The sequence below is a fragment of the Protopterus annectens genome, chromosome 7.part0 (genome assembly GCF_019279795.1).
Source record: "Protopterus annectens isolate FY-2018-M chromosome 7.part0, PAN1.0, whole genome shotgun sequence".
Taxonomy (NCBI): domain Eukaryota; kingdom Metazoa; phylum Chordata; order Ceratodontiformes; family Protopteridae; genus Protopterus; species Protopterus annectens.
Window position 1 is genome coordinate 553,757,199 of NC_056739.1, and position 16,761 is coordinate 553,773,959.

A 16,761-nucleotide genomic window follows, 5' to 3' on the forward strand; every position below is an offset into this window, starting at 1 on the left:
TAGTTTTTTGCTAATACTGATCAGAGATGCCTTCCCTTTTTGGGATTTTGGTCTATCATGTAGTAGCTTCCTCCTTCTATTGTATAGTGTTTATGGCTGGGGTCCACCAGACAGGACGTCTGCCTTTGGAGGATTGGGTCTTGGTTTTATTTGGGATTGCATGATCCATGCATTCCTGAAGGTGTTCATAGAATGCGTTTATAAAGGATTCTACGGTCTGGGCCGTATTTTTCACAGGCTCGGGCTTTGAAGGATTTCACCTCGGTTTTGAGGAGTGTGAAATTTGCTTTAGAGAAGTTTTTCACTGTGGTTTTCTGGGCAGGGGGTGGGGTCGGGATGTGAATATCCAGTGAGATTAGTTTATGGTCTGATCTTACCAGTGAGGGATACACTTCTGGTCTGGAGCATAGAGTCCCCATGTTGGTGATGATCAGGTCCAGTATGTTTTCCCCTCTTGTGGGAGTGGTAACAAGTTGTTCCATAGCATTTGAGTTTATAAATTCTAGGAACCTTTGGGCTAGGGTGTTGGAGCTAGAGTAATACTCCCAGTCTATGTTTGGGTAGTTGAAGTCGCCCAGTATAATGGTATTTGGAGACACCTTCATATTTTCCAGTGTTCTCAGGAAGGCCGAGTGGGATTCCTGGGTTTGGGAGGGTGGTCTGTAGCAGGCTATAAACTGGAAGGCAGTTTTACCCACTGTTAGTTGCACATGGATAGTCTCTGATGCTTCGTGCTGTGCCACCAACCTGGAGGTGTGGGTATCCTTGATGAATATTGATACTCCCCCCTCCTTTTGTGGTTCGGCCCAAGTTTTGGGGCCAAAAAGCACGGTATGAGGTATAACCTGGTAGTGCTGGGGTGCTTTTGGGAGCCTTGAACCAGGTTTCTGTTACTGCACAGATGTCGATGTTCTCCATGCTAAGGAGAGTTTCGAGTGCGTGCATCTTGAGGTTTAGACTTCTGGCATTGAGTAGCATTACTCTTAGTTTCTTATCCCTTGTGATACCTATGGAGGTGAGTTTGTCTTTTGAGCCTTGCCTAAAAAAGGCACTATGGGGGAAGAAAGAGCATTTGCCAATATCCGAAAGCCCAGGGGTGACAGCTGCAAGCCGTCCCTAGCGAAGCATTGTGGCTTGTCGAGCATGTCATCCCAGGCTGACAGGCATTGGATCCCCTTTGAATGACACCAATACTTAAGCCAATTGTTGAAATTGATCTTCTTGTCTTCATATTGTGGCATCATTCTTGGTGCGGGTAAGATGCTACTCAAGGTCAGGGTCATACCAGCCTGGGCTACATGCTCAGAGAGCTCCTCTATGTCTCTTTTCATGTAGTCCAGGGAGGTACATCTCAGGTCATTCACAGCAGCATGGACAATGACCGAGTCATATTTGTACTTGCCTTGGAGTGACCTGAGTGCTTGTGTTATGTGGCAGATCCTAGCGCCCGACAGGCAGCTCACCGTGACCTTCTCCTTGTTTAGCCTGGTGAGCGGGACGTCAGTGTGCCTGAAGATAGTTACCTATTACAAGTGTATCAGGTGTGTTGTTTAGCCTTAAGGGCTGTGACTGTTCAGCACACTGGCTTTGTAAGCTATGTGTTGCACGTGTTTTGTTTTGGGGTAGCGGTTGCTTGGGTGTCTGCTTTGGAGGTCTCTGCTGCTTAGGCAGATTTTTATTTAGAGCCTCCGAGTATGTATTTGTGTGTTTATGTGTTTGGTTTGCTGTCGTGGTAGGTCTATGTGAGACTGGAATCGTAGTGAGTGTGGTTTCCTTCTCCTCCTGACTGGTTACGCCAGTACTGAGTTGAGAGAGCTTAGGCTCCAGTTTGGCTATATGGTTGCATCTCTCACGTGTTGGAATTTGTTGGGAGGAGGAGAGGGTTGTCTGTGTACATGAGGCAGTTGTAACATTGCCTCAAGATTCCAAGATTCACCAGCTGGACCGGAGAGGAGATTGACAACTGACCTTTGGACATGCTAGAATAGTATTGGGAATTCCTTTATAATTGAAAAAAAGGGCCAATGGGGAACAAGGTACTCAAGGGGAGTTTGTGATGTGAGGGTGTAGTGCTTTTAATTATTTAGTGCTGACTTATATAATTGCTTTAGTGAGCAAGTGCCATGCAATGTGTTACAGGTAACTTAAATGCAAAAACGACAAACAGTAACATTCTTTCAAGTGAAACAAGGAAATAAGTAGAGTAAGCAATGTAGATATCACTAGGGATCCACAGAAGCACTGAAAAGCCGTGTTCTGGGTGGAATTAACGTTCCAGGGAAATAACAAGCAAACAAACAACAAGCATACAAACAAAGCTAGACTCAGCAGGCCTGGATCTAGTCTATGCTACAGCAAACAAGGTGTACCAATTACAGTAAGAAACAGTTCAAATATGAAGGCACTATAAGCCTTTAACCAGAAATTCCCAGCTCAGAAGGGCAGAGTCCAGCCTTTCCTCCCACAAGAGTGCAGACCACAAACCTTCTTAATGTAAAATAACTGGCCTGAAGCCCAAGTGCTTAAACCAGAACTAATACACTTTTAGAATGACAGACACTGAGCCCTCAATCAGCAGTTTCCAACTTAGAAGGATGTAAGCTACCTGTCCTGCCACCACAGTGCAGGCCGCAAACCTTCCTAATGTAAAACAACTGGTCTGAAGCCCAAGTGCTTAATCCAAAAGACTTAGAATGATAGCTACACTTTAATCAAGTTACTACCAAGCAGTAATAAATACAATTGAATACTTTAAAGAATGCCTGGATTAGTGCTCAAGTTATATAAACAAAGCTAGATTCAGCAGGCCTGGATCTAGTCTATGCTACAGCAAACAAGGTGTACCAATTTCAGTAAGAAGCAGTTCAAATATGCAGGCACTATAAGCCTTTAACAAGAAATTCCCAGCTCAGAAGGGCAGAGTCCAGCCTCTCCTCCCACAAGAGTGAAGACCACGAACCCTCTTAATGTAAAATAACTGACCTGAAGCCCAAGTGCTTAAACCAGAATTAATACACTTTTAGAATAACAGACACTGAGCCCTCAATCAGCAGTTCCCAACTTAGAAGGATGTAAGCTACCTGTTCTGCCACTACAGTGCAGATCACAAACCTTCTTAATGTAAAACAACTGGTTTGAAGCCCAAGTGCTTAAACTAAAAGGCTTAGAATGAGTTACACCAAGCAGTAATAAATACAATTGAGTACTATTAAGATGACGCAAAAGCAAAATAAAGTAGGAAGAAACACAAATACAGTAAAAGCAGATAAAATTTATTTATTTATTTTTTTTGAGTGAGCAAATGAGATGGGCCCAAGAGTTACAGGACAGAAACAAGTGCAAATGCAGGCCTTCAAATCAGAAAGTCGAGGGAGATGGAAGACCGCCCAAACGGCCAATAACCACAAACTCTGGGCCAGAACCACTCCTTATGTGGTAGACAGGTTACCTAATGCTTACCACTCCCACTGATAAGCCAGAAGGCTTTCCTCCAATACAGAAAGGCTTGGGGGCTCAGAAGCTTACAAACAGTCCTGGATACAGCAAATCTGTATCTGGAACACTAATTACAGGAAAGGTAGGAAACAGGCTTACAATTTTTTTTTTTCAGAAAAGTAGCAAAAACAGTAGTAAAAACAATTCACATGCAGTGCAAGCTGGCACACTTGAGTATGTAGCAATATTAGTCCACACACAGTTTGAAAAAATGTAATTAAATTAAAAAGGACTAAAAGCAAGTGCAGAAAGGGTTTATTAGGTAAAATGCGGTAAAGAGATGGGACTGGGGGAGTGTCCTAGATCAAATCTACAGTGGGGCGGGCACTGCAAAAGCCACCAAATTTAAACTACAACCAAGAACAGGGAGGGGGGTGGAGAAGACAGTTTCAACAGAGATGTGAGGAATCACAGTGCAAATTATAAAACCAGAAAAATATATACTGATCTCTGTATATTTGCAGAACAGTAAGACAACAGATATCTAAGCAACAATTTAGCTCTATAATACAGAATAATAGAGAAAAATATACTCAGCCCTATATATTTGCAGATAGTCTTGCAAGGCTCTCTCTCAGTGCACAGGTTCCAATTTAAATGCTGGCTGTTATTATTCTTTTCACATATTCTTTACTTATATTCTTATAAAACCCATATTTATTCATATCAATGTTTATTTTATCAATTTCTTTTATATCTTTGAAAAAAATCTTCACATAGTTTATCCATAACTTTTCACTCTTTTACATTTCAAAAACACATGTTCTACAGTTTCTTCTTCTTGATAATGTAAACATATTCTATCATTTTCCTTTTTATAAGGCATATTTCTTTTTGCTGGCAATTCATCTATTACCAGTCTCCACAAAACAATCTTGACATTCTACTTTCTGATTACACCAGTTGCTTCTTATTTTATAACTTAAATTTTTTCATCTGTTATATTTAACAATGGTTTTACATAGTAATATTTTATCATTACATTCTTATACCAACCGTACTTTGCTATCTTTTCTCTATCATCAGTTTTTACATTCTGTAACAATATGTTTTTCTTGGCATCATGTTATTTCTTCACCTACACACTTTTACTTTTTTTACCATACCCCAAAATTTGTCATACTTATATTTATACAGTGTTACTACTAATCATTCATCTTTTTTATTTATCCACTTTAATACTCTGCACAAATGTAATGAAGCAGCATTTACCACTGGGTTAATTAACTGTAAACATCCTTCTTTATTTACATACAAAACTCCTCTTTTTACTGGGTTTAATCTAGAACCCCATATAAATGGAAAAAACATCTGCAATAATTCCTTTTCAAATACTATTCATAGGTTCATAGGTTCATAGGTTCATACTAGGCTATCTGCCCAAGGGCATTTATAAGCCTAGCCCATAGTTATGTGACTTTCGCCACCCCTTTAGTTTGAATAAAAACTATGCCTATCATTTTGCTGTGCCTCTGTCAAGCAGTGACGCTGAAGTAATCCCTGGGGTATATCTGCAATCTCCCATCCATTGGTCAAGATTCCTCTTGAACAAGACCAGAGAGGTGCTCTGCCTCACATGTACCGGGATTTTGTTCCACAGCATAGGGAGTCTCTGGGTGATGAATCTGTCCCTCCAGCACGTTCTATTTATAACCGTGTCAAGGTTTAAGTCTCCCGCCCTTGTGGTTCTGAGGGATCTAGATTTTTTGAGGTGAAGCATATTCATCAAATCTGGGTTTGACATGGCCTTATATGTCAGGCACAGGTCACCTCTGAGCAAGCGGTATGAGACTGAATAGAGCTGGAGTTCTTTCAGTCGGGCAGCATAAGACATATTTTTGAGACCCTTTATCCTTTTGTCAGCATAAATACACTTGCTAAATATGCAGTTTTCCCATCAGTACTAAATATATTAAATAAGCATTTTTCTGAATAATTTATATTTCTCCAGAAAAGGCAGGTTCATTTTATTTCTTCTACTGTTTTTTCCACTGAATTCTACTTACATCTTTATTCCTAAATTTTACACCCACCACAGAAATGTCATTCACTTAGCTTTACTACATCACCTAAACCATTACTTTTCTCTTTATTTAAAGGAAAACTCCACATTAGAACTTAAAAAACCCAACACAGAAATTTCATTCACTTAGCTTTACTATATCACCTAAACCTTTACTTTTCTCTTTATTTAAAGGAAAACTCCACCTTAGAACTCAAAAAAATATATAAATGGCGGATGATGGGGCATGCCTTGGTAACGTGATCTTGTTTTCTTGCTTTCATTCCTTCTTCCCAGAATACATTTCAAGTCCTGTTTATATGACTCATGCTAGACATAAGGAAGTAGTTCTGTTTTATGTTTACTTGATTGAGCCTCATTTATGTGTCTGTCAGAGCTTGCTCTATGCTATAAATAGCTGTTAGCTACTTGCAATAAAAGAAAATAGATAAATAGCAGGTTTTTGTAAGAGGAGTCTTTTATAGTCCTAAAAGAATTGACAGAAGTTCCCCCACGCACTCATGCCGAGGTGAGAAATCTCTCACTGCAGTAAATGATCCTTGCTGTATCATGATAAGTAGTAGGACTCCAGACTAAGTCTGTCAGCTGCTTTCTAATGCCTTCAGTTGGAGTTTTTTTTTTCTATCTCATGAGTGATGCAGAATTAAAATGTGCTTTCCTAGTTCCTCAGTTATTTCTGTCATGTTCACCCTCTTTTTTTCTATTTCATATTTATTTATACTTTGGTAACCAGGAAAGTGGACTGGTCCCAGGACCCTTTTCAGCCACAACTTGGGCTACATTGGCAAATATAATAACAAGTATTAAATGCACCTAGCAGTACAAAAAAAAAATACTGACAAAGACATTGACCAAGATTGCACGTGCAACACATAGTGTGGGACAGTGACCAAGTAAATCATTGAGCAAGATTTACTAGAATGCATTCATTAATAATGCTTAACTATACTATGTTATTTACTATAAATAATTAATGGTATACACACATATTGTGCGCGCGCGCACACACACACACACACACACACACACACACACACATATATATACATATGTGTGTGTGTGTATGGGTTTGTGTATATGTTTATGTGTATAAAGTACATGTGTACAAAAACAAGAGTATGTGTGTGTGTGTGTGTGTGTGTGTGTGTGTGTGTGTGTGTGTGTGTGTGACTGTGGGTGTGTGTAACAAAGAGTTAGATTATATGCCTGTGTGTGCACTTCATGTCCTTTCAAGAAAATCAAATCAAAAAGGAAATTTAGACATGCATATACATATCTATATATATATATATATATATATATATATATATATATATATATATATATATACATATATATATATATATATATATATATATATATATATATATATATATATATATAAATAATCTATAGATATAGATATATATATATATATATATATATATATATATATATATATTATATATATATATAGTGTGTGTGCGTTTGGTATACAAATGTATGTATGTAGCATGTAGAATACTGTATATGGGATGCAGTAATGTGTATAAATCCCGCCCTGTTTAAACCCCTTCTCAAACTGCTCCCCCCTAGAAACTGCTACATCCCTCAACTCCTTCCTCATAGACTCCATACAGAAACTAATCAAATCTAACACAGACATTAATCATGAGACTCCCCCTCCAACCACACCACCTTCTCTATCAAGCCTATCCCCACAACTGCTATCAGATCCCTACTCTCTAAACTTAAACCCGGCTCTCACCTTCAGCAGATAACCTGCCTCCCCTTTAGCTCAAAATAGCAGCCCCCTCCATAGCCTATCCAGTTTACATACTTATTAAGCTGTCAATTAAGGAAAACCTCTTCCCTCAAATATGGAAACAATTATATATTATTTCCTTGCACAAAGGTGGCAACTCCACCAACCCCTCAAAATTCAGGCCTTTCGCTATCTTATCCTCATCTCAAAAATCCTAGAAAAGTGTATTCACAAACAACGCATGGCACATATATTTCAAGAAAATCTCCTCACCCCTACCCAAAATGGCTTCCACCCTCACCATAGTACCATTACTGCTCTAATGTCCTTTCCTAACTCCATCTCCACGTCTCTCAATAACAACAAACTACTATCTTCCCTATTCCTGGAACTCTCTAAGGCTTTCAATACTGTTTCACATAACCTCTTGCTCTCCAAGCTTTCTTCCTTCAACCTCTCTACCTCCACCCTTAACTGGTTCTCTTCATACCTATCAAATAGAGCACAATCTGTCAAATGGATATCAGCTACTTCTCCATTCCTTCCTGTTGTTACTGGAGTCCCTCAAGGCTCCATCCTGGGTACCTACTATTTAACATTTTTACTAATGATCTTTTCTAATCCTGTCTCATTCTAAACTTATACAATATGCTGATGACTCTACGATCATCTCCACCTCTGACAATCTAACCCACCTACATACCCTCACACAGGACACATTACACTCTATCAAAATATGGCTCACTACTAACCAACTCCTACTTAACCCCAACAAAACTAAACTTATTTTCCTTCCCAAAGCTATCTAACGCCTCAAATCTTCCTTCTCAATCTCCTCCCTAAACAATACAACTATTCTGGCCAAGTTGCACACTCATAGATGAACTAAAATTCAACACCAACATCAACTGCATCAAACAGACCCACCCGGAACTTGGATTGCTTTACAGAAATAAAAAAAATACCTTACACAAGAATCCAAAGTATCTCTTGCCCAAGCCTACCGCCTTCCTACTTTATTATATGCTGCCCCTATTTTCACCAGCCTCCAAAAAATCTCTGAAAAAAACTTGAACTAACTTATAATAAAATTGTTAGCTTTGCCACAAATCTCCCCCTATCGCTCACACCACTGACTCTCCCTAAAAAAACTAAACTGGCTAGAGTTCCACAACCAAATCCTTCTGCCTCAACTTCACATGACACACTCCATCTTGCAACAACCCCTAGTTGTTCTTCACTAACAACTCTCGTCTCCCCTGTGTCCCTAACTGTGAGCTTCGTAGCTCTGACCAACACCTACTCCAAGGTTCCAAACCTAATAAAACCAATGTCTTATAGTCATGTAGTTGCCACATCTTGGAACAAGCTCCCTCTCTATATCAGATCTCTCCAAAATTCACTCAACTTCAAACTTGCCATAAAGGGCTACCTACGCAACTCCTGGTCCTGCCCCTGTAAAGACCCTACTTGACCCTACTTGAAGCAATTTTCGTCCCCAGCCCTCTTCTCCCATTAAGCCATTGCCTCTATTTCCTCTATCCTAGACTCCTGTGCTTGTAAGTTTATTACCTCCATTTTCAGTAATCTATGCAACTTGTTTATTAAACACCTTTTAGTGCATCATACTACTCTCACCTATGACTTTCCTGGTCTTACCCGGCCTCCCCACTACTTTCCTGGACTTGACTCTATGCTATAAGTAGGACTTGCCTATTCTCTAGTCCTTCCTTTCCTCTTTCCCCTATTTCCTACCATACAACTATATTCAACTACATGTTATTGTATTGTAAGGTTATTAACTGCACCTTTTTAAGAATGTTTAACACAATTTATATTCTCATTTTATGATTTTGTTTATATCTGTAGTTTCTCTTTTGTGTACATCTGTAATTCACTTTTGTAACTAATTGTAAACACTGTATCTAGAGCTTTTTTCCTCCGGTCTCTTCTAAAAAGGGGCACCTGCCCAGCCAGACTAACCCGGTTAACAAATGGCAAATAAATAACTAAACAAATGGACATCTAACTGTGTGAGTGTGTGTGTGTGTGCACGCGCGCATTTAAACACTGTTAAGTACTTCTGATTTCCTTTTCTTAGTATTTTTAATACTTTAATACAAGGGCACATCATAAATGTATGTTAAAGTGAATTTAGCTGTATATTATAGTTGCCATCAATTGCCACATTTCCTTTGTGGACTACAAAATGCTCATGCACTCTAACAATTTAAGGACGGACTCAAAGTCAGTGGGAATTTGTTACCATGGATCTGCATGTACCAGATATGCATTCCCCTCTGGAAGGATGTCACAAAAAAGCATAAAAGACCTTTTCATGAACAGTATCAGTGCACCTAGTTGATAGGGTTGCCATGTGACTCCCCTTCTGCAGTTCTGTCCTGTGTGTGTGTGTGTGTGTGGGGGGGGGGGGGGGCTTGAAAATCGGAAATGCATTGATAGTTTACAAGAAAAAATATTTTCTGACTTTTCTCTAAATGTCACAGAAATCTTTGATACTACATTTAAGTTATCTTAACATATAACGTACTAACTCTGTTAACATATCCCTTCTAACAACACTACTTCTCTATAAGTAGTTACATTCCTAGCTGCAACTCTCATATATTTGTCTATAGTCAAGTGTTTAAAGTCTTGTTCTATTTGAAACTATGTATATATATATATTTTTTTTTACATTTTTATCCTGTAAATGTGTTCACTCATTTTTTGTCAATTTTGTTTATAATTTCTATTACTTGATGTGATCATTTTGTTTGCAAGCTTAGACTGGAGCTTTTCTCCTCAGGCTTCCGCTGAAAATGAGCACTGTCCCAGTTGCACCATCCCAGTAAACAAATGTAAAAGAAATAAATAAAATAAAATAAAATATAAACTATTATAAATAACCAGCATTTAAAGCTTGGTATTTCAATACTGTATTGCTGCTTACGTAAATTTGTCAGAAGAGTTGACAACTGGCTTTAAACCCCTGACTGATCTAACTGATTTGTTCTGCTATAAAAGGGGAGTGTTAAGTTCTCCTCCCCTCTGCAATAAAAACAGTTCCACAGCTTTCTGTCTTTATTTTATATTAGTTGCTGTGTTCCTGACTTCAGCAGGATTAATTGCCCATCCAAGACTGACAGCAGTACCTGACATGGTAAACTACAGATTTAACTGAGTCTTTGATATGTCATGCAGGTGGAGACTAATTTCACTGCAAAGTATGTGAGAAGCTGAGTTACAAAAAAAAAGTAGGTGGGATTTCCCTTCCTTTGACTCCAATGCAAGGAAATACAAGTTTTAAAAAGTACAAGCAGGTTTCTGGTACCTAAACAATGCTTGAAGCATATTGTAGGGAGAAAAGAAATCTAAAGATTGAGTTAACTGCAGGAGAGGGTGGAGTTTTCCTTTAAAGCCATCCCCATCTCCTCTGGACACTCATTTGTGCAATTTACTTCTTTTATCCAAATTTTTATAATGTCACCTGCTTATGTTAAAAGAAAAACTAGAATTCTTAACCCTTCAGGTGTTTTATATACCCATCTAATTCATTTTGTAATTTCACATACTATCACATTCAAAACTAATGCAAACAGTACACAACTTATTGTGCATCCCTGAGTTACACTACTCATCATATGTACCTCTTGGCTTGAAAAGCCATTTACAACTATCTTTACTTAATTACTATTATATACTAACTTATGTAATTTCCTAATTCTCACTTATATTCTTTCATTACCCACAAGATTTCATGTCCAATTATGTCAAATGCCTTAAGGTCTCCTATCATGATTTTTGCTTCTTTTCTATTCATATTATCCACAACTTCTTTATTATTAATAATTCTTGACAGCCCTTCCCCTCTAAACTATATATACTATCTTGCATAATATTTTTCATTTTAGTTAAAAATCTCTTTTGTATTATTTACACAAACACCTTATAATTATTATTCAATACTATTGGTCCCCAGTTTAATGGTCTTCTATCTTCCTTCTTCCATATCAGTTTAAGTATTTCACTATATATTTTGTATACATAAAACTTTCATTTAACCATTCAAAATTTAAAAAAATATATATTTTTTGCCAGTCCATTAAATTTTTATACATTTCATACTCTATTCCATCTGGTCCTGCTGCTGAATCTATATTTACTGGTCCTAATTGGCTCATTTAAAGAAATCTCCTCTTCCAACTCTTTATTCTTTTTTTCTGTTAACCTTTTTTTTACCTTCCATGTTTTATGAACTACCTTTCTTCTTTAAACATCGCTTGTACATATTGTACTACATTATTCATAATCTTTTCCCCGAGTTCTTTCCATTTCTACTTTTACATACACTTCTCTCATTACACTACCGTTTTCCTTTACTAATCTGCTTAAGTAGCTCAATACTTTTTTCCTTGCAAAAATATCTTTTATATAACAATTCTTGTATTTTTTCTTGATTTCTTTCATATACTTCTTAGTCAAAGTACTTATATCATTATGTTCGAAATCTTCCAATGCATTGTTATATGTTTTATATTTTTCTACCTTTACTGCCACTGTAAAAATATTTTTATATTTCTCCTTAAATATCATCCACCACTCAGATCAGTTTTTCATAAAACATTCTCATAGTGATACGATTTTCCCCGAACTGTATTACTAATCCACTCCTTCATTTCATGCTTTCTTGTGTGTCCTTTTTTTCCTTTATCTCTAGTCATATTGCCAAAGGATCAGAAAATTCTGTTTCAGCTACTTTCCCTTCTGCTATAACTAAACCTTCTGATTCTAAAAAATAATGTAGTTCTGTTGTATGCATAACCCTTTTGTAAGTCCATGAATTTTTATCCCAAATTTTTAACATAGCACATCTTATAACTTAACATTTTTATTTTCCTGTTTTTTACACTTTCCTCTTAAATCATAATTAAAGTCTTCTATTGTAATATTCATATTTATCACTACACACACTAAAATCTGATGAAATAAGCTATCCTTTTCTTTACAATTAGTATAAGCATATACTGTTTAATTCTATATACTTTTTCTTTCCATTTTTTTAATTTTTATTTATTTATTTATTTATCATTTGTTGACCGGGAAAGTCCGACTAGGTTCCACAGAGCCTGTTTTCAGCGGAGGCCCGGGGAGAAATGCTCCAGATGCATGTCTTTGGAATGTGGGAGGAAACCGGAGTACCCGGAGGAAACCCACGCGAACACAGGGAGAACATGCAAACTCCACACAGAAGGCACCCCAGCCGAGAATCGAACCGGAGAACCTCTTGCTGTGAGGTGGCAATGTTGACCACTGCACCACTGTGCTGCCCATTTTAAATCTACAAGTTAACCTTCCCATTTTTGCTAAAGTTATAAGTATTTCTACAGAATGTGACTATTCTAGATCATATCTTACTACCCAAATTCCAGATTATCTTTCCTTCCCTTAGTTTCTCTGTTTGTAATATTTCTTCATTTGTTAAAAATCTTCCATCTTCTAATATAATTACATCTATATAACATGTATTATACCACAACAAAACCTCTATTTTTCTTACTATATTCTCAATAGTATTCAAATTTGCAGAAAGCACTATAACATTTTCATTTTGCCTTTTCCTTAGATTCATGGTTTTATAAGTTCACAGCCAATTACTAGGCTAGCTTTCTTAACAAGCCATTCTAAGCCAAGCAAATTTCCCTCCCAAAGGTATAAATCAAACATTGCACCTTGTGTCTCTGCGTCAAAACCTTACCCATTATACCAAATCCCAATTGCTGGCTATATATATTATTTTTCACCCATTTCCTTTTCTTTTGCCTTTTGTACTTATCCCTTTAAATTTCATTTTCTGTCTTTTACCAATAGAATTCTTTTTTATCTTTTTCTTCCTACCAATTTATGTTTTCTTCCTCACTTATTTCAGAACCTTCTATGTCCTGTACATTAATTTTTCTCATCTAATTTTCTTCAGTTTCTACTGCTACTAATTTTTCTTGTCTTTGTTCACTTCCTTTTTTTCCTTAGTCTTTTCATTTTTGTAATCCACTCATAAATGCCCAACTTAATTACATTTATAACATTTTAATTCAATCTTTTTGCATCATGTCCTGTTTCTCCACAAATACATTTTATTTTGTCACAGTTACTTATCAAATGCCGTTTTACACCAAAATTCATGTTTTGTGTTGTCCCCATTATTTTATAACACTACCTATTCCCCTCCACATTTATCATGCTTGGCATCTGTATAATTTATTTCTCTATTAACACAACATTACAATCCCAGCCACCAGTCCATAAACTTCTTTTGTCATAAACGTTTACAATGTCCAGTACTTCTTTACATAATTTTTTCAAATGTCCTTTCAAAGTCTCTTTCTACCTGTGTTCGAAAATGTACATAAATGTTTTTTTTTTTATTTCCCTGTTAAATGCTTTTATGACAAAGATTCCATGGGTTAGTCTTTTTTCATATTCTCGAAGCATTTTTTTCATTGAAAAAACAGTCTAAAATAAGTTAAAAATGTCTCTACTAAGAATAAATGTTCTTCTCTCATGTGCTTTTATTCAAAGGAGCTATTAAATTGTCCCTTACTTAATACCTGTCCATTTGTCTTCTTTACTTTGAATCCTTACCTCTCTTCCTTTTTTCATTTTCTTCTGCCTTCTTTTCTGCTACGCCACTTTTACCTTCTTTTACTTTCTCTGCTTTTGTTTTCTATATTACCATTATTCTTCAGGACTGTCACTACATCCTCCTTTTTTATTTTCTTCATAATGTCCCACCAGGAAAAAACTCCATTTTCTGGTTCACTCTGCACCACCATTTCTTTAAGTAAATCATCCTCTCAGCTGGATGGTCATAATTATACATCCACCATTTGCTGACTCATCTTCGTCAAACAAATTTCTTTGAAACAATTCCCCAGAATGGTGCACATTTTCTCCTGTCTCAATACCTCTTTTATTCTCCATTTTATTCACCACTCCATCATCTCCTTCTCTCTCTCTCTCCATGTGTCTCCCTGTTTCTCCAGGATGCCTGTGCACCTGGAACAGAAAGGGGAAGTGCTCCTCCAAAATGAGTCTCATTCGCAACAATAACAAGTAGGGACTCTTTATTTATATACAAAAAAATAAATATCATTTACAAAATATTTTACACATTTACAAATATTTAATTATGTACAAGTTCCGCAATGCCCTGGCCATGTTTCTCCTAGTAATATAAATCCCACCTTAAGTATCCCCTGAAAAGGGGCCACTCAGCCTAGTGGGACCTAGTCAAAGTATAAATAAAAATAAATTCACATTTCTTACAGTTCCTGGCACTCTGTTCCCTCTATCACAGTGGAAGGGGATCATGAAGTTTACTGTTGATTCTACTGCAAAATGAACAATTAAAATACTTTAAGGCACATTTTAAGCTGAAAAAAAGCTCAGAGGTGTTTCCACTAACACCTTTTTAATAAAGCTGTAGATATTTATGGACTATATTAAAGCACGGGTGAAATAATACACCCACTAAATGTGTTGGTCTCCAAACGTGAACATGTTTTCATTTCATCCCTCCTTATTACATTCAAGCCTATTACACCAACCACAAACTGCAGCACAATGTCTCATGGGAAGCTCCACAATGATCTGGTGTACTGACACCATGGCTTTTTCCTTTTGTGGCAATAATTAACTACGGCATTCTAGTAAGTAATTTCACCAGTCACCAAAAATCCCAGACTGGGTCGGACTACTTCAGTGTAGTTACTGACTTAGGTCATTAATTGCCTTTCCCAGCTGCAAACTGACAAACATCCCATGCCAAAAACAGGGAGTGGATTATCTAACACAAAATTACAAGGGACTGTGAGGTAGAGGAAGGCATACTAATCCTTGTTCATAAACAAGGAAAAGCAAGGTCTATCTTATGCATGATATAATCTAGAAAGAAAAAAAAATGTAAGTTTGGATAACTATTTCTAGGTATCTGTACCATATACCTCCAACTGCCTAAACAATGAATGAATACATGAATTAATGAATGAATGAAACTTTCAACAAACAAGTCAATGCTCTATTCCAGACAGTACTCTTAAATACTTATTACTCCAATACATAAAGCACAGTACATTAGTTTGCAAGTACAAACTTTCCAAAAACATGAAACGGCTACTTTTTTTTCTACAGCATGGAAGTTTTCAGGGCTTTTGCTCTCCCCACTACTGCAGATTCCAACTACTTCAACTGGATTCAGCACCTCCAAACCAGAGTCAACAGCTGCACAGGAAGGAAATATTTGGCCTGGAAACAATTATTGCTCATAGGGAAGGCTGGGCAATATGGCTCCACATCACGGTGTATTAGTGTTTGGGCAGGCAGAATTTGTCTTTGCAAATTAATTACATATGTACCAGTTCCCCAATGCCCTGGTCAAGTTTCTCATAGTAATATAAATACCACCTCAAGTATCTCCTGAAAAGAGGCCAATTAGCCTAGTGGGATGAATTTGATCAAAGGATAAATAAAAATAAATTCATGTTTTGTACAGTTCCTGACACTCTGTTATAAAGCATGGACTTTGAAGCTTTGGAAGGGAGCTGGCTGTTGTATCGAGCCCATGAAACAACCAATGGAAAATGGTAAGTTAACATCTACTTACGCGCACAGGTTGGGGGTGAAGGATGCCAAGTATTATCTTCCTTGCATACAATTCTTGAAGAGCCATTCATCCAATAGCCTAATTTGCATTCAAATGTAGTAGAATGCAGGTAGCGATAAATCGGCCCAAAATTATTTGTCTTATACCCATTGGCAACTTCTGGATCTGGGCATTTCACATCTAGAAAATAAAAATGAACAATAAACTTGCTTTCAGAACTAAAAAAAACATACAATATACATTTACAGAACAACTAAATCAACATTTTAATGACAATATAACCCTGGTTTCTCAGTTTTTAATATTCACAAATTTCACATGATGGGCAGGCAGAAATGTTTCATCTCATTCATTATATGATGGTTTGTAAGTGGAAATGCCTGCTCACAAATGTAGAGTGGTGGTGTATCCACGTGTTTACATGCATACACACATACAGCTTTACTTCTAAATTTTGAACTTTCAAAACGTTGACTTTATTATGCTTGAGACCATAAGATAAAAGTTTTGAAACTTCAAAATTTAAAAAAAAAAATAGTTTTATGTTTAATTTAAATAATTTTTTAAAATGTTTTTACAGGGGATAATCCCCCCTGCACCCCCTGCTAATTTTATATACCAACTCCAAGGTCACACCACAGCGAGGAAAACAGTAAATATACTGTTCCAAGCTGTATGGCGATCTCCATTTAAACTGTTCAAAGTTTCAAAATTTCGATCTTATAGTCTCGACCATAACAAAGCCAACGTTTTGAAAGTTTGAAATTTAGAAGTACACCCACACACATACACACTGCGGTGGTGGTGCTGCGGTAGCATTGTTGTCTCACAGTAAAA

At 36.9% G+C, this 16,761-nt stretch overlaps 1 protein-coding gene across 1 annotated transcript in view; it reads right to left on the reverse strand.

Annotated features, from left to right (window-relative positions):
* Nucleotides 1-16,761, reverse strand: part of LOC122806048 (complement component receptor 1-like protein) — a 573,343-nt gene that overhangs the window by 429,468 nt on the left and 127,114 nt on the right. Inside the window, exon 4 of the mRNA XM_044076288.1 lies at nt 15,925-16,104. Within this exon, the coding sequence (XP_043932223.1) occupies nt 15,925-16,104 (180 nt within the window). The remainder of the gene's footprint in view (nt 1-15,924; nt 16,105-16,761) is intronic.